The 21,482-nt window shown below is 54.5% G+C and overlaps 2 protein-coding genes across 2 annotated transcripts in view; one reads left to right on the top strand and one right to left on the bottom strand.

Annotated features, from left to right (window-relative positions):
- The window catches only part of ADAM12 (ADAM metallopeptidase domain 12), a 257,254-nt gene extending 254,953 nt beyond the window's left edge, over window positions 1-2,301 (top strand). Inside the window, exons 22-23 of the mRNA XM_036265907.1 lie at window positions 266-396; window positions 2,241-2,301. Coding sequence (XP_036121800.1) covers window positions 266-396; window positions 2,241-2,301 — 192 coding nt within the window. The remainder of the gene's footprint in view (window positions 1-265; window positions 397-2,240) is intronic.
- An 8,195-nt stretch (window positions 2,302-10,496) lies between these two features.
- FANK1 (fibronectin type III and ankyrin repeat domains 1) overlaps window positions 10,497-21,482 on the bottom strand; it is a 28,445-nt gene continuing 17,459 nt past the window's right edge. The window contains exons 5-11 of the mRNA XM_036265906.1: window positions 19,902-19,976; window positions 18,529-18,594; window positions 14,584-14,749; window positions 11,552-11,695; window positions 10,790-10,867; window positions 10,661-10,705; window positions 10,497-10,571 (exon numbers count right to left, since the gene is read on the bottom strand). Coding sequence (XP_036121799.1) covers window positions 10,497-10,571; window positions 10,661-10,705; window positions 10,790-10,867; window positions 11,552-11,695; window positions 14,584-14,749; window positions 18,529-18,594; window positions 19,902-19,976 — 649 coding nt within the window. The remainder of the gene's footprint in view (window positions 10,572-10,660; window positions 10,706-10,789; window positions 10,868-11,551; window positions 11,696-14,583; window positions 14,750-18,528; window positions 18,595-19,901; window positions 19,977-21,482) is intronic.

The following is a 21,482-nucleotide window of genomic DNA, read 5'->3' as shown; positions in this document are numbered from 1 at the left end:
ATAACTCCATGATGCTGGGGACACTCTTAAATGTTAGAGAAAATTTGGGCAAGAAGGTTAACCAAGGTCAGCCCTGCTCCCCACCACCCCTTGGATGGCGAGGACGGTATTCAGAAAGCGTGCCCAGGGAATAAGGCCTGTGCCACAGAGTGACTTGCCATACTCCGTCGCCCACTTCTCGGGGGACTCTGGTGGCTCCGGCGGTCAGTGTCTTGTCGCAGTTCTTGGTGACGGTGACCGAGCCTCCTGCTGTGGTTTATTGCAGGGAACTCACAAGCCCAACGCTCCCCGGAAGCCTCTGCCCGCAGTTCCTCTGAACAGGACGAGCCGGCTAGGCCCCGCCTCCGCCAGCGCCCTGGGACAGCAGGAGTCTGGGCTCCACCTGGCCCCCATCAGGTGGGTGGACACAGGCACACCGTCTCTTCCCCCCACATGGCGTGGGGCCCGCTTTTCAGACCAAGCAGGACACAGGGTGGCAGTCTAGGCCTGCTTCCCGCACTCCACACCCGGGGCAGCTAGGAGAGTCGCCAGGAGGGCGCCGTGCGCTCATCATCACAGGTGTGACCGTGTCGCTCTTAGCGGTGGCCCCAGTTATCCAGGAGAGCAGGATAGTGTGCCCCAGAAAGCTGGCTGTTGCGACGGGCCAGGCCATGTCCTCCCAAGAGACAACGAAGAAAAGTCACTTAGTGGCGTGGTATTGTGAAGGCTGAACACATTCCTCCCCCAAATCCCAGTCCCCGAAGGCTCTGCCCACCCTGCGGTCCTGAGAAGGGTGCCGGGGTGGGGGGCAGGTAAACGGGGAGATACTTAGGTTCACGCCGCTTCGGCAGGACGACAGCTGGACTAGGTGGGAGCTTTCGGGACAGCAGGCAAAGGGAGTCACTTCCTGCAGCTGCGGTCACCCCCCCACCGACACGCAGGACGGACGCCCCGCCTGATTGCGGGCTGACGCAGGGCAGACAGCCCAGTGGGCGCCGGGGCCAGCGCGCCGGTTTCCAGAGTGTTAAATTTCCACGCGTTTGGCAAGCTAGGTGTTAAAGCCAGCCACTCTTACAGTTAAATTACATCCTTACAATGATATAAGTTATATTTAAAAGTCGATGTAATAAAGCGCAGCGCACCCTCCCGCCATTTTTCGCCACTCCTCACTGTCACCTCCACTCCTCACTGTCACCTGTGTTCTTGTGGCGACCTGCCCATTACTTCTGCGTGGTGGCCACCGCCCAGCTCTTCTGCGTCCGGGCCCGACACGTTGGTAGCCTGGGTTTCGCCTGTGGAAGTGCAAATGCTACAGATCAGCCCCACCCCGCCCAGCACAGAGCCGGGCTAGACTCTCCCCTGTCCCGCCTGCCCCCCGGCAGGAAGCTCGCTTTATGAGCTCAGAAGAGCCGTAGGTAGCGTGCTGGCCAGGCCCTGGGCTCAATAATTCAGTCTGTGAAGGGGCCACCTGTTAGTGACTTCACTGTCGCTTTGGGGAAAGGCCTGGGCTCTGGAAGCTGACTGGCCAGTAAATCTCGGAGAAAGCGGTCACGGGTCAGGACAGCGGTCTCGTTCCCGAGGCCGTAAATGCAGGAGACCTGAGCGTCCAGAGGGTTTCGGCGCGGTTTGTGGGCTTGCTGGTCCGGAAGCTACTTTGCTTCTGCGAGGGGAAAAGCACTACTTTGCACAGACATGACAAGGGGAGGCCCCAGCGGGGGCTGTCACGGTGCTAGCGGGGTGGTCCTGAGCGGGAAGGAGAAGGGTGCTCTGCGGTTCACTGCTGGGGGGTCCCCCATGCCCGCTCGCTCCCCGGCAGGCACACACTGGCTGGTAAAGTGTAGGGCCGCTCTGGCCTTTGAAGGCTAAGTACCCCAAAATGTCAACTGTCTCAAGAATGTCTTTTGTTGAAATACTGCTGCTCAGGATGGACTGGGTTAAATGAAATTTATTTCTAAAGTTTCATCAATTTCTTTCTTTTTTTACATGGCTACTAGAGAAATGTTCGATGACACATAGGGCTCACCCACATCAGGCCCCTCTAGAGAGCCCCCTTGTGGGTGGGAGGTACAGCTTTGGAGAGCCCTCTTCTGGGGGTCAGGAGTCTCCGACCGCTGAAAGCCCCCCGAAACCCAGAGGGGTCCCCCAGTGAGAAGGGCTGAGATAGGATCCTGGATTCGAATCAGAGCTCGGGAAGAGACCTGCACCCCAGACTGCTTTCCAGGCTTCTCTCTAACTCCGTTGTTCCTCCTCTCTCGGTGCAGACCGGCTCCCCAGCGCCCACACCACGTGCCCAGACCCGCCCACACCGCCTACACTAAATGAGAAGCGAGCCGACAGTGAAGACAGAAGTTTGCACTATCTTTCGACTCCAGGTGGAGTTACACTTTGTACCAACTCTTAGAACGTTAATGCCGAAACCGCGTTACTTTAAGGACATGGCTCCTGCCGCCGGGGCTGTGCTGGGCTGGGGTGCACTCGCTCAGGTACTTACGTGTAAGTTATTAATTTATGCGGAACGCCTGCTACCGTGCGGTGCGCGGTAGTGGGCGTCTCGCCACCACTGAGTCTTCCGTGGAAGGAAGGCTTCTTGTGCTTGGAATAGCTTAGTGAACTTGAACCGTCCTGCTTCGTGGGGTTCTGGACAGGATGTGGACTTCCCGACCGAGGCTTTATCGGAGCGCAGTTCCCCAGCTAGCGGGCTGTGGTCACGGCACCTGTCACAGCCCAGAGCGCCCCGGTGCAGACTCGCGTGAATTTCTGGAACCTGTCATCTCAGGCCAGAGCCGGTCCAGGCTGTGCGTGGCTTGCAGGGTGGCCCCGGGCCCTGTCGCCACTGAGCGGCCGGCCCAGCGGGGGCTGCGCCTTAAAGCTCCGGGACAGCAGGGCGGGGCTTCTGGTCCGGAAGCTCTGAGAGGATCTGCGTCTCAGGAAGGAATTTTAAGGTGCAGCCCCACCAGGACACAGCCTGGAACCCCAGGCCAGGCAGAGACTTGGCCTTGAGCGCACCGGCCACGAGTGGATTTGGAGAGTGGGCATGAAAGCTTCTTTATAGGAACACCAGAACTCCTTTCCCTGGCTGCCCTTGTTGGGGTGCTGCCATGGGCACCAGAGGTAGGGGGAAGGCGGTGTTTCTACAAGGAGGCTCTGCCCAGGCACCGCACCCCTGTCTCCCCGCACTGTTTGGAGGTAAGCGAATCCCCACCTCGTCTTCTCCACTGGGATATAGCGATTCTGCGTTCAGACAGACAGACGAGACTTTCCGGGGGACCATCACTATTTTCAGAGGTGCACCAGCAGCCAGATCTAGTGACTCCGTGTTGTAGATAAAAGCATCCCATTAGTGCGAGGTTCAGCTTATCAAACATCAGGCAGGAGCCATACACTTGCGCAAACCACAGCCAAACACGATGCTGCGTCCACTGGTTATCGGCAGCATCTGGTTCCCTTATTAGCATCTATTAGACAAAGAACCATCAGTTACTAGAAAGTTGTTTGGGGGGCATCCTATTGTCCCAGCTTGGCTGCAGGAGTTTTTAAAAGATGTTCTGAGCAGCAAGACCGAATCTGTTAATCACATGCAAGGTACCTGTTGAGCATGATGGGATGTGATAGGGAAATTAGTTTCTTGGTCCTGAATATTCATGAGCTGCAGTCCTGGGCAGCAGCCTGTTCAACCTCTTACTCCTCAGCTGTCTGACTGGGGCCGTTTTCACACGGAGATCTTGAAGACGCCTGTGTCCAGTGGCATGGAAATTATACGACACTCAGACAAGAGAAAACGCCAGTAGGCTTGTCTTCCAGTAGGGTCCCCTGTGACTAGCTTCTACACCGGAAGGCAATTGACAGCGGTTTTGTAATTCACCCTGTTTTACGGTCAAGACTTCACCTGGGGTCCTCACAATGCTTTTCAGTGCCTTGAAGCGGAAAGATGACACAAACCAAGAATCCTGGTTTTCCTGCCAGGAAACGGGACTGCAGTTAACGCTCCCCGAGTTCCCCGCCGTATCTAGGCAACCTCGTCGTCATGGTCGTGGGTGGCAAGTCCACGTCACGAACACACACCCAAGGGGCTCTGGCTCCCCTACGTTCCAGCTCCCTAGCATGTATGTTTGTGATACAATATTAACATCTTAAAGATGTAAAGCCGTGTTAGAAAACATGACTGCTGATGAGCACACACAGAATCGCTGTAACTGCTATGAATTCGTAACTGTATTGAGGCCAAAACCATGCTATTGAGAAGTTTACAGAATTTTCATGGTGCATTATGGGGGTGTTGTCTCTGTAGACGCCCAGACCCGTGGCTGGGGCGCCCGGGCCCCTCCTCCTGAGGGAGGCCGAGGGTGTGAACTTTGTGTGTGTGTGTCCTTTGCTGTGATTCCTGTGCTACTTCAGAGAACCAGGGGTGCTTTGACAGGAAAAGAGGTTAACGCTGTGATCTCACACCAAGTCATCGGTGACCACTGACAGGCCACAGCCGATGACGTGTTCTTCTCTCTCCACGCTAATCACTTTTCTGGAGTCATGCAGCTTATCTCTGGTAAGAACACAGTGAAACCTAATATCCCCTTGCTATACACAGATGATATTATTAAAGGAGCCATACTTCCAAGATGCAGTATTTATGCACTAAAGCGTATTTAGCAATAACTCTCGCTTTAATACAACACGGGAAAGGAACCAGCAGCCAGGGGTTTTCTTTGGGTGGGGGGGTGCTATTCCTCCCTCTTTTTATATCCTCATAGATGATGGAAACAAAAATCAATACTTATATTTCAATGGCAGCCTATTTTTCATATTGTGTGAAGTTTTAGAGGCACTGAGAAAAGCCGACGTGCCTAGACAGGAAGGAGCCCCGAGGGTCACCCCCATCTTCCTTCGTCTCACAGCTGTAGGTTCTGTGACCCCCACTTGACTGGCGAGTAACCAGCTACCCTTCCAGGCCTTCTATTGAAAAGTTTATCTCCTGCAATATTTTTGTAACAGTTTGTTTTCCTGACACATGTGTAGCAACCGAGAGAAACAATGCATAACATTTTCCATTGTCAAAGTACGTGTGCGGGACGTACACTTCCCAGGGTGGATTTTTCCAGCTTACACATGTGGGGTGACATCACAGAAACCACAAAAGCAACAAATTAAACTACATGAGAATAAGTACTCCCGACTAGTCTCCGAGGGGACATTTTTATGCCTTCTGGACTTTATGAGGGGTTCTCAGGTTGAAAGCAGGGCCATTGTTCTCTGGCAGGTCAGCGCCACACATCACTGTCCCCGAGAAGCACAGCTCGCACCCCGATCTGTCTCGCTGTCCTCAGGAGCTCCGATCTCCATGGTGCTAGAGCCCGGGGCGGGGCCAGCTAGGATGCCCCTGGGGCTCACCCGCGGCTTCCTGAGCACCCGGAGCCCATGCGGCCTGGCCGCTGGGCGGGAGCTTCCTCCTGCAGCCTCACCCTCTGCGGGCTAGTCCATCGCACACTCCGGCTGTGGAGGGCTCCCCTGGGTGCTCTGAGAGCGGGGAGCCCGGGGCTGACTTAGGAGATCTGTTCTCACCGCTGTGAAAATCACCCCAGCCACACACAAGTGACCCAGAAAAACATTACACGGCCCCCCGCCCCAGAAGTCTCCCAGTGCCGGTGCAGACACCCAGGTGTGACTCTCAGGCTGGCTGGTGGGACACGTGGCAGGTACCGACCTTTCTCCTTCCCGTTGCACAGAGGCCGGCCCTGGGCTGCCAGCTACTCCCCGTGGCGCATGAGCAAGCCCCTAAACACATCTGGACACCTCTCCCTGTCACCCTGACACAATCTCCTTTCTCAGACCAAGCCCTCTGCTGGTGTCTGACCAACCGGCAACCTCCGTGTTCGTAGCCACTTTAGGCCAAAGGGGTGCCCGCTGAGCGAGTGGCTGTCCCCACAAGGCCACCCACCGGACACCCAGAGCCCAGCCTTCTCCAGGGCTGTGGCACGGAGTTGCCCGGTCAGCTACCCCAGCAGAGTGCCCCCACAGGCCCATCGCCCTGCAGGGACCTCTGCCTACAGAGTCCTGATAGGGGCAGCGGCCCTGGTGACCAGTGTGCCCGGGACGGCAGACTCCCCCCACCCGCCAGGCCCTGGCATCTGTTCCTTTCATCCTGGTTGAAAACTCTACCAGTGACACACTGAGAACTCTGAGAGGCCGAGACCCTTCCGAGCAGGGAGGGTGTGCCCAGGGGCCACTCCCCACACCCGCCTTTCGGGAAGAACACCCCTCTTTACTTGGGGACGGTGCTGGCAGCTTACAGTCCCCCCACTAAGGTCCTGTTTCTGTGAGAAAAACCAGAAGAAACACTGCGTGTAAATCAATATAATGTTCAGTGACGGATGGTGACAGGCAGGAGATGGGACTCGCCATCCAAGTCCTCACTGTGACTCCGTCTTCTGGGTCGAACGCACCTGGTTTTCCACATCGTCTTCAAAACACACATCCCGCCGCCTCCGTCATTCTGCCTCCACACAACACATGTGTGGTCCTCAAATCGAGCACATTCTAAATCCGGACAAGAGAATAAATATCTTGTGATTGCTGCAGCTTTACGGAAAAGTGCAAGGACGCCTGCCTTCACTGCCCGTCAGCGGGAACTGACCGCGACTGAAAAATGTATCAAATCAGGAAACACGATCCTCTAAGTGCCCAAGGCAGGCACCGAGGGGCGGGCTGAGGCCCCCGCACCCCCTCTGCCGGGTCACCGGGGGGCTGAGGGAAGTGTTGAGTGTGTGTGGCCATGTAACCACGTGACTCTTTAAAACTTGGCTACAGGCTACGCAGCACAGTGCAGGGTCCGAGCTACTCAACCAGTACATGCATTTTATAGCGCTTCGTCCGTGTATAACGCTTTGGTTTGCTGACTTTGTTCTCACGTACCTTTTGATGTTACCATCCATTACTTTGTACACATGGCTCACGTTGGGGTTCTGCAGGTAACACAACATGCTATTTCCATAGAAAAAGTCATTGTTAAGAATATTATATCCAATAAACAGTATACAGATAAATATAAAGATGTGTGTCATGCATTACTGAGAAGGTTACCGAAATGAGGAGGGGGAGCCCTCGTGTGGAACAATGTATCTGTGTCCTCACTCAGTGATAGATACGTAAGGCCATCTGGGAACAGCACATGAATAAGGGGCTAAGGAGGGTGTGCTGGGGTCGGAGGTGAGCTGCACTCCATGTGAACGGGTCGGATAACAGGACAAGACCGAAGATGCTTTTTCCCCACACACTTGGGGGCCTGGGAACCTGATCCCTTTTTTTGAACAATGTGACTTTATAACCTATGAAAATAAATTTTTTATAACTCATCCTATTTACAGAAGAGATTAAACTCAAAAAGCAAGCAAGCAGAAATAGAAACATTTACATGAGACTTTTCCAGAAGGAAAATCAAAGCGTAATAGAAATTTATTTACAATTAAAAAAAAATAGTATCTAACTTCATATAGAATTGAAGCAAATACAAAGGAAAATAGATATACAGAAGGGTAGCAAGGTCTTTATAGTCTTACCACCCTCCACCCATGACAATGCAACCAAGCAAAAAAATAACTGTACAGAAGACCTCAGAATGGCTACTGTAGATCAAATTGATATATTAAATGGAATACTTCAAAGATACAAAATACTGTGCTTTCTTTCAAAGGGCCTCTTGGGGGGAAAGAACATATATATATAATTTTTATAGTAAGCCACAAAGTAAACTCAAATTCCTAATACTACAGACAAATTCTCAAGATTATAATGCACTAAAAGTAGAAAAACAACCACCTGCCCTAGAAATGCAACAAATCGAAGACAAACTGTAGATGATCTGGACGATATCAGGCGAGACCGTTTGAAACGGCAGGCTCTGTGGTTTCCTCACACTCCAGGAGCCGTGAGACCTCATGGCGGGGGTGTCGTAAAACCCGCTGCGCGGTCCTTCCCCCGGTCAGCGCGGAGGGCCTCAGATGCACCCGAGATGTGTATTTTGAAAGGACCCAAGTGAAATCTCTCCATCAGGAAAGGTCAGGAAACCCCCTATGGCAATAGAAGTAACCCAGTGCTGAGGAGGAAAGTCATAACCCTAAATTCACAAGTTAGTAAACAAAAAAAGATAGATGTCCATCCTAAAAAGTTACAAAAGAAACAAAAATACAAACCTGAGGTGAAATAGAGGGCATGAACTTGTAGAAATAAGAAGTATAAATTAATTGGAAAAAAGTATAACTAATAAAACCATGGAGGCTGCTTTGGGAAAATGGAAACACAAGATAAACTACCATCTAATCTCATTGAGGGGAGAAAGCTAAAAAGCCTGTGAGCAGATGGACTTCAGCACCCAGACTCAGCAATGCAAGGACGGTTCAATATCTAAAATCTAACAACCCAGGCCACTGAAGTGACAGACTGTAGGGAACTGTGCCATGTTTAGGTTACCAGAGAGGCTGAAAACACATTTGGTAACATTCAATATCCATTCCCGAGTGTCTGAAGCTCTGAATAACAGAAGGCTGGACGCCGTAGGACTCTGTGGAAAATGAAATTCACAAACATCGATTGGATCTTATGAGCAGTCGTTTTCGGCTAAGTGAGCCTGCGGTAACCAACCACTGTTAAGTTTCAGCGACTCGCAGCACGAAAGGGTAATTTCTCACTCACAGGTCACGTCCACCCTGGGTGAGCTTCAGATCTTCGGGGCCCTGGGCCCTGCAGTGGCCTCCGTGTGAGACACGGCTGGTCTCGTGGCCGAGGGAAGGGACACGTGGGGAGTCGTAGAAATTCTGCTCAGAGGGGCAGGAGCCCTTCCTATTCACGTCACTGACCCAAGTCAGCCCCATTCTCTGGCCAAGGCTTTGGTCAGGAGGATGGGATGATGTCGCCACACTTTGTCAACGAGAAGGGATGGGGCGCACCCTCTCCCCACAGAGGGGGCTGGTGAGGAAGATCTACAAGAGCCTGAGAAATTAAGGTGCAAGTCAACAGTGATCATGGGCGGAAGGGGGCCTTGGAAAGTTGTGGCTATGCTCTGATTTTCAGAGAGGTTTTAAAAATCTAATCTAGTGCCCTGGCCGGTTTGGCTCAGCGATTAGAGCATCGGCCTGTGGTCCAGAGAAACCCAGGTTCGGTTCCCGCTAAGGGCACGTGCCTCAGTTGCCGTTTGTCCCCGGCCCCCGTTGGGGTTGTGTGGGTAGCAGCCAGTAGATGTGTCCCTCTCATGTCGATGTTTCTCTCTCTCTCTCTCTCTCTCTTCCTCTCTCCCTCCCGCTCTATCTGAAGATAAATGCAAAAATGTCCTTGGGTAAGGATAAAAAAAAAATCACTACGGGATATCTAAGGAGAAATATCTAAGGAGAGGACAATATATGATCCACAATTCTAGTTCCTAAGCTGGGCGCTCTGTTAACTGCATGAAGAAAGCTGGGAATCGTCAACACCGGTAACACGGGGTGCTTTCCCTCTGTGCCCTGCCCCCACGCCTCGCTGCTGTCATTACCCGCCACCCGTCTTCCCTTGCAGAGAAAACTGCACCCCTGTGCCGACCTCTGCTGCTGGTTTGCTCATGGGCCCAAGGGATCGGCTTGTCTCTGGAGACACGAAACGCACTGCTAGCTCACGTGGCTGGTCTCTAAGTGTGTCTGTGCGTTCAGGTCCACCCACACTGTGACCAGCACCCCCGCTGTGACCAGCACCCACACTGTGACCAGCACCCACGCTGTGACCAGCGCCCCCGCTGTGACCAGCGCCCCCGCTGTGACCAGCGCCCACGCTGTGACCAGCGCCCCCGCTGTGACCAGCACCCACGCTGTGACCAGCTCGCTGCAGCTCACTCCTACTTGGCTCTGAACCGCGTGAGCGGCACCACAGACGCTCCTGTTCGGGGGCTAAATGGAGTGAACACACTTCTCCCAGGCAGAGCGGGGCCACGCCGGCAGCCGGGCTTCCGTCGCCGAGACCTACGGATGCGAGCACGGCCTCAGACAGGCCTGCTGGGGGACGGCCGAGCGCCCCTGGACCCCTCCAAGGGGGCAGCGCCCACGGCCTGCCAGGCATTTGGGGGGTGCGGTGCTCCGGGCAGGAACCCCAGCGTGACAGCACCCCCTGGAGGCCGGGTGTCGGGAGGGGGCGCCACCACTGAAACCACACAAGGGGAAGGATTTCCACAAGGTCCCGGCAAGGCTCAGAGGACAGCGTGGGGGGCGGGGCGGGGGAGACCCACGCATGTTCGGGCAGCTCCCGCACGTAAATCTTTGTTTCGTGTCTGCGTCCAAAAGGCACAGTGTGAGCAGACACCCCTGCGTTGCAGACGCCCAGTGACCACACCGGTCTCAGTGCTCAGGTAAAGGTGTATTTCAAAGTGGGGACAGTAGCATGATACAAAAGTCACTGTGAATCTTCAGCTAAATAAACACTCTGACGTATAGCCCTCCGAGACGCCGAATCTCTGGTTCGGCCGTCACGTTCTTCCTGCACCTGCGTTTGGAGAGCAGGGGGCCGGGTCAGCGGACCGAAGGGACGGCGGGGTTCTTCGGCATCTGCTTCTTTCTCCTCTCTTCCAGTAAGGAGACCACGCTCTACATGAAGGAGAACGGGGCATGTCACCGGGCTGGGCTGTTGCTTCTGGTGCTCCGGGCGCCTGGAGGGACACGGGGAAGCAGCCCACCTGCCTGTCGAACACCCGGGCCATGTCCAGGACGCCTTTGCCGAACTGGGGGGGGAAGCAAAGACGACGGTGACCGTGGGTCCGTTCCCGTCCCCGGGCAGAGCCTGGCGAGGGAGCGAGTCGTCCTACCTCGTTCTTCACACTTGCATCCGCCCCTCTGTCCAGGAGCAGCTGGACCAGCTCTTCGTGGTTATTTAACACGGCCACCTGGGCGACGGAAGCGGGGAGCCGGGCTCAGGGGGCGCTTCCCGCTCACCGCGAGGGGTCCTGCACCAGTGGGCCGGGAGAGCCACCACATCGCCAAAGGTGGCACCGTCCCGGCTGTGCCGGGCAGGCGTGTGTGCTGTACCACTGCAGCCATGACAACTGCGTGGGACACGGACACGGGCCCGCCTCTCCCCGACTGCAGGGACGTGGACACGCGGGCCAGAGTGGTGCAGCCAGCAGCACCTTCTTTGCGTCAGCGGCCCTGTTTGGGTCCTACAGTGGCCTTGGGGACGGGGAGGGTCATTCTTAAAGAAACAGTTGTGCAGTCTGACCCCTGCACCAAGAGGTCGCAGGTTCAATTCCCGGGCAGGGCACATGCCCAGGTTGTGGGCCTGATCCCCAGTGGGGGGCATGCAGGAGGCAGCCGATCGATGTTCTCTCATCAGTGTTTCTATCTCTCTCTCCCTCTCTCTCCCTCTCTCTCTAAAAATCAATAAAAAGAAAAAAAAATGTTTTTTAAAGATATAGTTGTGGATAAAACAACAGAAGTGTGATGGGGACACTGCCGTGCTTTGTTAACAGGCTGTTCGGGGCCACACACCAGCCACGCCAGGGCCCAGACGCCCGGAGCACCCTGGCCATGGCGGCCCCGTGGAAGCCAGGCTGCCTCGGGAGGGAACCTACCATGAGGGGCGTCTTTCCATCTTTGTCTTTCACGTTCACGTTGGCTCCGCCTTCGATGAGCAGAGAGGCCACCCTCTGGTTCCCCGAGACCGCGGACACTCTCATGAGTGGGGTCCAGCCTGAGCCAGCGTCCATGACGTCTACCTGGGAGACCACAGCGAGCGCGCTTAGTCCAGTTTCTTCTCCTTAAAAGTGTTCATCGGGAACTTGTAAAGAATATTTGTCCAAATTCCCCAAATTTAGACAGCAGTCTTTCTAGACTTAGTAAGGGTTGAGTGGACTGTGCGAATTGGAATCACACTGATTTGCAGTGAGGTCCCGTTAGAGGGTGCTGAGGTCCCCCGGAGGCCCCACCAGGATCTTCATCCACATTTGTTCACGGGGAAAAAAGATGGGATAGAAAAATGAACCAGCCTGGCTCGTGTGGCTCAGGGGTTGAGCACTGACCCATGCACCAAGAGGTCACCGGTTCAATTCCCGGTCAGGGCCCATGCCCAGGTTGTGGACCTGATCCCCAGTGGGGGGCTGCAGGAGGCAGCCAATCGATGTTCTCTCTCATCGATGTTTCTCTCTCTCTCTCTCCCTCTCCCTTTCTCTCTCTCTAAAAAAATCAATAAAGAACCCTGGCCATTTTGGCTCAGCGGTTAGAGCATCGGCCTGCGGTCCAGAGAGACCCAGGTTCGGTTCCTGCTAAGGGCACGTACTTCGGTTGCAGTTTGTCCCCGGCCCTGGTTGGGTCATGCGGGTGGCAGCCACTCAATGTGTCCCTTTCACGTCGATGTCTCTCTCTCTCTTCCTCTCTCCCTCCCCCACTCTATCTGAACAAAAAATGGGAAAATGTCCTCGGTTGAAGATAAAAAAAAAAAAATCAATAAAGAAAAAAAGAAAAAGGAACCAAACATAATCACCTGACTCTTGGCTCCCTGGGACGTGCCCACCTTTCCTCGTCTGGTTTTATGCAGTGTGTCTTGTTTGCTTTTGAATGTCTGTTAGTGGCTCTAACTGCTTCCTGGAACAAGGTGGTAATGGGCACGCAGACCCTCAAACACATCGATGTGTGTTCACGTTAAGCAGGAGAAACACAGGCAGAGTCGATACAAAGTAACCACACCTGCTACACAGATTCTAATGTGAAAAGTTAGCCAACCTAACACTTCCAAACGCCGTTTTGCCTCGTCCATCATGACATGGACGCTCCTCAACTTTCTGCTCTGCACTAGATCGCTCGGTTTCGTGTTTTAAAAGACACATTTCTGAGTGAGAAAACGTGAATGCTGCCTCTCTAACTCCAAGGAAGTCCTCATCAATCCATGGAGAGTGGCCCTGAGTATACGCACGTGTGCACGGGCAGAAACACACACACACACCCAGTTCCGTCACGGAATTACTCAGGGACACCTGCAGCTTTAGTGCAGCCCCAGAAGGGAACCCCCAGGGGGTCCTGGGGACTTCGCAGGTTATTTGTATACAGCGCATTTTCTGCCGCGGCATCTTTGGGGTTTGCTAAATGATCATCCAATCATCACCTCGTCTACACGGCGCTTCACAGTTTTCAGTGCACGCTCACACCCACGTCCTTCAGTCCTGAGGGTCAAGGGTGGGTCTTTTTGTTCCCGGTTTACAAACGATGAAAGCAAGTGTCCGAGGTCTCAGATGCCTTTCCTGAGGTCTCCCGGCTCAGACAGCGCGGAAGTATTTCCCCGTGCAGGTCGGTGACTCTCAGTATAAAATCGCTACGCTCAGGAAGAGGGTGGCAGGGACACCCGTGAGCTCGGGTCTCTCCACGGTCTTCCAAGGCGTCCATGGACCATCTGCCAAGGACACAGAACCTGCAGCGGACAAATCCACGCGCCTCCAGTGCTACAAAAAGCAGGGAATCGACCCCAAAGACGAGTGCTCACGGCTGAAGCCCAGGGAGCCCGCACTTGCTAAGTTCCCGTATTTAAACGTTCCTGGCCGACACCTGCCCTTCTTTTAGCCAAGGCCGACCTTCGTTTTCACCTGCAGACCGTTCCTGGGGACTGAAGCAGGGCTGAGCTCGGGGACCGCGTGCCTGTCGCTGCCGCACCAGGCGGCGGAGGCCCCGCCCCACCCCCAGGCCCAAGCTGACCCTGCTGCCCTTTCCCGCATGTTTCAACCACAAAGCAAAGGAGACGTGCGATGAGGAGGGACGATCTCAATCACTGAGACTTCTCCTTCCGGGGCCCCTTTTCTCAGCCCTCCGAGAGGGGCAGCGGGGATCGTGGGGGCCCGCGGCAGCCTCGCTGGCCCTCGGCCACACTTCGGAGACAAACCGGAACAGCTCTAACGGCAGCCGGGAGACGGGAGTCTTCTTGCCTTCCGCCGCCGGGTCACCTTCCCTGCACTCTAACCACCTGCGGTCACAATGGAGCCGGCATGTTCGTCCTTCCTTAGCTCCGTACCGTGACGTTTTTACTTAACGTCTTTGAGAGTCAGGAACTAAGGCTGTCACACTGCCAGCAGTCACCACCCCGAGCTCATCCCCGTCCCCACCTCCAGCATCCCAGCTCCGCGTCCGTGTGCGAAGCCGAATGTGTGCTCCCAGCGACACGAACCCAGAGGCAGCGGACGAGCCCACCTCGGGCAAAGGCTCCGAGCGCTGAGACCGTCTGTGCTGGACAGTCAGCCCACCCTCGGGACGTTCTGTGTGATGACTTGTCTTTAAAGCACACCGCGAACAAAAACAATCTGATTCTAAGAGCAACGAGTCAGGCCGGCTGGGCGGGTTCCCAGCGACTCTGTGCTCCGGCCCCTGAGATGTTTCTGGTGGATGCTCGGGGAAGCTCCGTGACAGACTGAGCCAAGAGGAAGACGAGGGCACCCCGTCCTGGGCACTGGTTCTCCTCCCCACGCGAGAGGAGCCTCCGCGGCTGCCGGAAGCCTCCCTGCCGCATCAGGTCTACACCGATGTCCTTGCTGGTAAGTCGAGAACTCCCCACCAACGGGTCCCGGGACCTGCGGCAGGGCACTCGGCCTGTCCCCAGTCCCTCTCCAGGCCCTGGGGACCATACCTCACAGCCGTCCTGAAGCATCCACTCCACCACGCCGCAGTGGCCCCCGTCCGCTGCCCAGTGCAGGGCCGTGCAGCCCCCCAGGTCTCTGGTCTTCCAAGAAGCGCCGTGCCTTCGAAGGTACTTCACGACGTCCAGGTGGCCGGCGTAACAGGCCAGCATCAGACTGCAACACACGGAAGGAGAAGCACCTGGCTGGGTGCAGTGCTGAGCTCGGGCCCCCATACAAGCCCCATTTCCGTGGAAGAGCCGTGAGAACTACTCGTCTAGACTGTATGTGTGTCATCAGCTGCTGAACGGGTAAACAGGAGGTGGTCTGCCCATACAGTGGAATATTATTTGGCCATTAAAAAGGATTAAAGCCCTGGCTAGTTTGGCTCAGCAGTTAGAGCGTCGGCCTGTGGACCAAAGGGTCGTGGGTTCGATTCCAGTCAAGGGCCCGTACCTCGGTTGCGGTTGGGTCACAGCCCTGGTCGGGGTTGTGCGGGAGGCAACCAATCAGTGTGTCTCTCTCACATCGATGTTTCTCTCTCTTTCCTTCCCTCCCTCCGTCCCTCCCGCTCTACCTGAAAATCAATGAAAGAGTGTCCTCGGATGGGGATTATAAAAAGGGGGAGGGTTAAAGTATGCTACAAGGTGGGTGAACCCTAAAACACGATGCTAAATGAAAGAAGCCAGCCACAAAGTACACATAGTATACGACCCCATGTACGGGGCGGGGGAGGGAGACGGGTAGGTGTGCAGCTGTGAGCACAGAAACGGTTCGCAAGCGTTTCCGTCATCGTCGTGTCCTCCTCCGCCCCACAGCTGCCTCCTGCTTTGGCCCGGCCCCGTCGCTGAAATGTCCGGAGCAGGCAGCTCTCCAGGGACCGAGAGCCGGCTGTGCTGCCTCGGGCCGGGGCAGAGGGAATGGGCGTGGCTGCTGATGGGCGCGGGGCTACCTTCCAGGGGGGTGAAGTCCTTTCCTGGGATGACACCGTACTGGTGGTTGCACAGCTTTGTCAATGTATGTTTTGAATGCTGAACGTCATGTTTTAAAGGAGAGAATATTGTGGTATATAAATTATATGTCAATAAAAAAAATAATCACTACAATTGAGTAAAATGCTCGATTTTAAAAGATCTACCAGGCCCGGATGGTGTGGCTCACTGGTTGAGCACCGACCCGTGCACCAAGCAGTCACCAGTTCGATTCCCGGTCAGGGCACATGCCCAGGTTGTGGGCCCGACCCCCAGTGGGGGGCGTGCAGGAGGCGGCCAATCGATGTTCTCTCTCATCGATGTTTCTCTCTCTCTCCCTCTCCCTTCCTCTCTCTGAAATCAATAAAGAAAAAAGTTTTTTAAATGAACAAACTATTAAAAGAAAATCCACCAGTCTTCTTTACCCTGCAGATACCCTCTCAGTTGCTGGAGGAAGAGACACACAAATGTCTTCACACATACAGACACACACACACATCTCACTACAGATGTTAGCAGCCAGGTTATCCTCTGTGGCTTGGGAAGTTGAAGGTCATGACCGGTACCTAGAACACTGAGCAAGCTCATGAGTAGGACAGTCGCCCTGGAGCCTGTGTAGGAGGAAACCCTTTCGTACCTTTTCTAACTTTTTTGTAGGCGTATCGGTTATTTCCGATTTTCTGCTTTTGGGGGGTTGATTTTGATGGTTTAAATTTTCTCAGAAAAAGGACCCATTTCAATGAAATGATCAAATCTCCTATTTAAATGCAAATGTACCCTTCTCTTATCCTGTTTAAATTTCCTCCATAACCACCGTTCTGAACCCTTTCAATTTTCTAGTTGTTTCCTCTCTTCTTAGATTTACAAGAAATGGTCCATTTCATCATAGAGGTTTTTATTCAAGAGGTCACACCTACGGGTCTTGGTCTTTATTTTCTAATTAGTCGATTCCTACTTTTATTTTAATTCTTTCCTTTTCCTACTTCTCAACTTGATTCTCTTCTCATTTTCCTTTTTAAATTGGTAGTATTCTTTCTCAAACTTCTTGAGTTGATGGCTTAGTTCCAAAATTACCTAAGAACTATGTGGAACACAAATGTTTACATTTACAAGTGATTTTTAAAATGTTATTATTTGAAACATTTCTGCCTCGTGTCAGGGGATGCAGTGAGGATGCTGCTGACTTGAGCAGTCGATGTTTGCTCATGGCTCAACTTCCCATCGGCGCCCGCAGCTTCGCAGAGATGCTGGTCTGCAGGCACAGGCCTGGCTCTGCATATAGCGGGACGTGGCCTCGTGGCTCTGCACATAGCAGGACGTGGCCTCGTGACTCTGCACATAGCGGGACGTGACCTCGTGGCTCTGCACATAGTGGGACATGACCTCATGGCTCTGCACATAGTGGGACATGACCTGCTGGGTCTGCACTAGTGAGACATGACCTGCTGGGTTTGCACTAGTGGGACATGACCTCGTGGTTCTGCACATAGTGGGACATGACCTCGTGGTTCTGCACATAGTGGGACATGACATGACCTCGTGGCTCTGCACATAGCGGGACATGACCTCGTGGCTCTGCACATAGCGGGACGTGGCCTCGTGGCTCTGCACATAGCGGGACGTGGCCTCGTGACTCTGCACATAGCGGGACGTGACCTCGTGGCTCTGCACATAGTGGGACGTGACCTCGTGGCTCTGCACATAGCGGGACATGACCTGCTGGGTCTGCACATAGTGGGACATGACCTGCTGGGTCTGCACTAGTGAGACATGACCTGCTGGGTCTGCACATAGTGGGACATGACCTGCTGGGTCTGCACATAGTGGGACATGACCTGCTGGGTCTGCACATAGTGAGACATGACCTGCTGGGTTTGCACTAGTGGGACATGACCTCGTGGTTCTGCACATAGCGGGACGTGACCTCGTGGCTCTGCACATAGTGGGACGTGACCTGCTGGGTTTGCACTAGTGGGACATGACCTGCTGGGTCTGCACATAGTGGGGCATGACATGACCTCGTGGTTCTGCACATAGCGGGACATGACATGACCTCGTGGCTCTGCACATAGTGGGGCATGACATGACCTCGTGGCTCTGCACATAGTGGGACATGACCTCGTGGTTCTGCACATAGTGGGACATGACCTGCTGGGTTTGCACTAGTGGGACATGACCTCGTGGCTCTGCACATAGTGGGGCATGACATGACCTCGTGGCTCTGCACATAGTGGGACATGACCTCGTGGTTCTGCACATAGTGGGACATGACCTGCTGGGTCTGCACTAATGGGATGTGACTGGCCCAGGTCTGCACATAGAGGGATGTCTCTGAGCCCCACAGTGAGCTCCGCGTTTGGTCCAGCCTTCTCCCCAAGGGCCAAGCACGGAGCCTGGCACGTGGCAGACATCCAGTCAACATTGGTTGTTTAAATTAAGTCATTAAACCTAGTGACTAGATTAGTGGTTGCTTTAAGTCCTTCTCAAATATTCTTTCACCTCTCTGAGCATGCTTTTTGGTCAACTTCCGGAAGACACTCAGCCCTTTCGCCTCAGGGAAGACCTCGGGTGGCGTCTTATAATGGCCTCCGCTGCTTCTTCGGGAACAGAGCAACTCGGTTCACAGAGTAAGGGCAGCGCAGTGAGGGCCCGTGGGGGTGCAGGGCCGCGGGGGGTGCAACCCCCAGCATGGAACCGGAGGAACCGCGCTGACTCAGTGCACAGCACTGGGCGTGCACGGGCCTGGCGGGACGGGGCGCACGCTACAGCACACCCCCTGCAAACGCCCCCACCCCCACGAGTGCAGAGCCAGAGAACAACGCACCCCGGTGTTCTGCTGCCCCCTCCTTCCCGTGGGGTGTAGGGCTTCGCCTCTCCTACTGGCCAAAGACACTGCACCACCCCTGTGCCTTAAACCCAAGCACGCTCTGCGCAAAGCCTGGTAACACAGCCTGGGGACACTTGGGGCATCTTCCAGGCACCCACCTGTCCTTGCCACTGCCGTTCCTCAGGTTCACATCTGTGCCGTTAGAGACGAGGATTTTCACCAGCCTAAAGGAAACACATTGAAACGTAGCTGGAGACGCGGCTTCGATGGGGGACCCACGATGGTCCGGCAGGAATGCGCCACACGGCCTGCAGACACCCCCCCACAGCGCTTTCAGCCATCCTCGGGGCCAGCCAGCGTTAGAGCGGGGCACTCTCCACCCCGAAAACACCTCTCCACACCAACAATCATGGGGTTTTGCCCTGTCATGGATTTTTCCTTGAAAGCGAACTGCACCACGTAAACACACTGAACCCTCAAGGGATGGCTCCCTGTCCTCTCGTGGCCGTTTCAAATATCTGTTCAAAGGGCAGCGCTTCGTGAAAATAAATTTCTATTTTGCAAAATGGCATCTTAGTTAAAACATAAATATGGTTGAAAAATAAGTTATTAGTATGTAAGTCTGTATCCTTGTGGAAGAGAGATAATGAAGTGTATGCTGCAAAGTATATCTTAGCAACCGATCGGGGAAGTATGTTTTCCAGAATTAATATCTCCCCCTCGCCACCCTTTTTTTTTTAATCTTCACATAAGGATATTATTTCATTTATCTTCAGATGGGGGGGGGCAGAAACATTGATGTGAGAGAGACGCACCTACTGGTTGCCTCTCGCATGACCCTGACCAGGGCTGGGGACAAACTGCAATCGAGGTACATGCCCTTGACTGGAATTGAACTGAGACTCATTGGTCTAACTGCTGAGCCAAACCGGCCAGGGCTCCCCCACCCCCACCCCCCCACCCACCCCCGCCCGCCCTTTTAAAAAAGAAATTCACGCCCTGGCCAGTTTGGCTCAGCGGTTAGAGCGTCGGCCTGCGGTCCTGAGAGACCCGGGTTCGGCTCCCACTAAGGGCATGTACCTCGGTTGCAGTTTGTCCCCAGCCCTGTTTGGGTCGTGTGGGTGGCAGCCAATCGATGTGTCCCTTTCACATCGATGTTTCTCTCTCTCTCTCTCTCTCTCTCCCTCCCCACTCTATCTGAACAAAATATCAAAAATATGTCCTTGGTGAGGAAAAAAAATAAAAAAGAAATTCAAATTCCAATAACCAGTTTTTTCAGGATCTGTAAAATATATTGTACATCTGGTTGAACGGAGACCCCTCTTCCTCCCCGTATGATTGGACATTAGTGCATCTCTCCTGCATTGTATACAACTTTGTGAGAAAAACGGCCGTTTTTGTGTAGGGTACAGTTTTGGAAAGAGGGGAAAGTGGGGCTCCTCCATCACCCTCTTTCTTCCCAGCCCGGCCTGACTGCAGCCTTTGGGAGGGGTCCCGCCGACCCCTGGGCGGTCGGAGGGAGGAGGCCCACCTGGTGTATCCCTTCTGGGCAGCCACCATCAGGGCCGTGAAGCCGAGCTTGTTGGGGACATCCACCTTCACGTCGCTGGGGGACGAGAAGAGATTAGTGTGCGCAGGGGCCCCTCTGCAGACCTGCCGCTGCCCCCCTTGAGGGCAGGTGGCCCAAAGGGTTCCTTTTACCGAAAATCCCAATTTCTTCTGGGCCGTTAAGTTTTTTGTTGTCTGAGATAGCCCTGCTGCATATTTTAAGAGATTCAAATTCACAAGACCAGGAGAGAAAATTGCTGTAATTTCCCTTCAAATAGACACTCCCTTGCACTCGAAAGCATTGCTGGAGCTAAAACACCCTTAGGAGAGCACGGTCCTTCAAGGAGCGGGGACCTGCGCTCCATGAAGACGGTCAGCTCCAGGGGACAGAGCCTCTCAGGGCGGGCCCCACACTGGCCCCTTGGGTCCCATCGCGGCCCCCGGCACGAAGGCTGCTGCTGAGGGAGGACGCGGAGTCTTTCAGGCCAGCCTGGCCGCTTTGCCTCCGCGGGACCTTCTCTCCCCCAAGCACACGGCCCCGGAAGGAGCCCAAGGCCGCTGGTTCGAGGAGAAGCCACAACTCTCGGCCGGAGAGGAGGAGGAACGCGTACCTTTTGCGGCAGCCTGGGTGGACCTGGAGAGTATTATGCTGAGCGAAATACGCCAGTTGGAGAAAGACAAGTACCACACGATCTCACTACGAAGAATCTCATGAACGAGACACACACACAAGATGGAAACAGACTCACAGGTACAGAGAACAGACTGACAGCTGTTAGCGTGAAGGGGAGCTGAGGGGCTGGGGGACAAAGGGACTGAGCACAGAAGAAACAACCTCCTAGACACAGACACCAGAGGGGAAGGGGGATGGGGACAGGTAGGAGAGGAGAAAAGGGGGGGGGGGGGGATGCTGACCGAGGGAGACCGGGCTCCGCGTGGTGAGCACACGGTGCAATAGACAGGTGATGTGTTACTGAATCGTGCACCTGAAACCTATGTGATTGCATTAACCAAGGTCACCTTAATAAACGCAATAAAACAATTTAAAAAGGAAGCTGGGAGCCCTGGCCGGTTTGGCTCAGCGGTTGGAGCGTCGGCCTGCGGTCCGGAGAGACCCGGGTTCGCTTCCCGCTAAGGGCATGTACTTCGGTTGCAGTTTGTCCCCGGCCCTGGTTGGTCGTGCGGGTGGCAGCCACTCGATGTGTCCCTTTCACATCAATGTTTCTCTCTCTCTCTCTCTCCCTCTCTCTCCCTCCCACTCTATCTGTACAAAAAAATGGAAAAATGTCCTCGGGTGAGGATAAAAAAAAAGGAAGCTGGGGGCACAGTCACATTTATAGCAGCACCCGGACATAAAGAGCCCGGATAACGCCGCCCACTCTTCACTCAGGGGGCAGCTGCTGAGATGGGCCAGCAGCGCCCGTCTGGCCGCCCCTCCGCCCCCTCCCGTGCCTTAGCAGCCTGCTGAGCGGGAAGGCGATTCCTCGGGGTCCCAGGGACCACACGTGGGCATTTTGGGGTGAAGCTTGCCTAAGGCTGCGGCCTAGAAACGAGAGTCAGAAAT

Source organism: Molossus molossus, unplaced genomic scaffold, assembly GCF_014108415.1.
Source record: "Molossus molossus isolate mMolMol1 unplaced genomic scaffold, mMolMol1.p scaffold_m16_p_17, whole genome shotgun sequence".
Taxonomy (NCBI): domain Eukaryota; kingdom Metazoa; phylum Chordata; class Mammalia; order Chiroptera; family Molossidae; genus Molossus; species Molossus molossus.
Note: the sequence above shows the minus strand (reverse complement) of the source record. Positions and strands in the feature narration are given on the sequence as shown.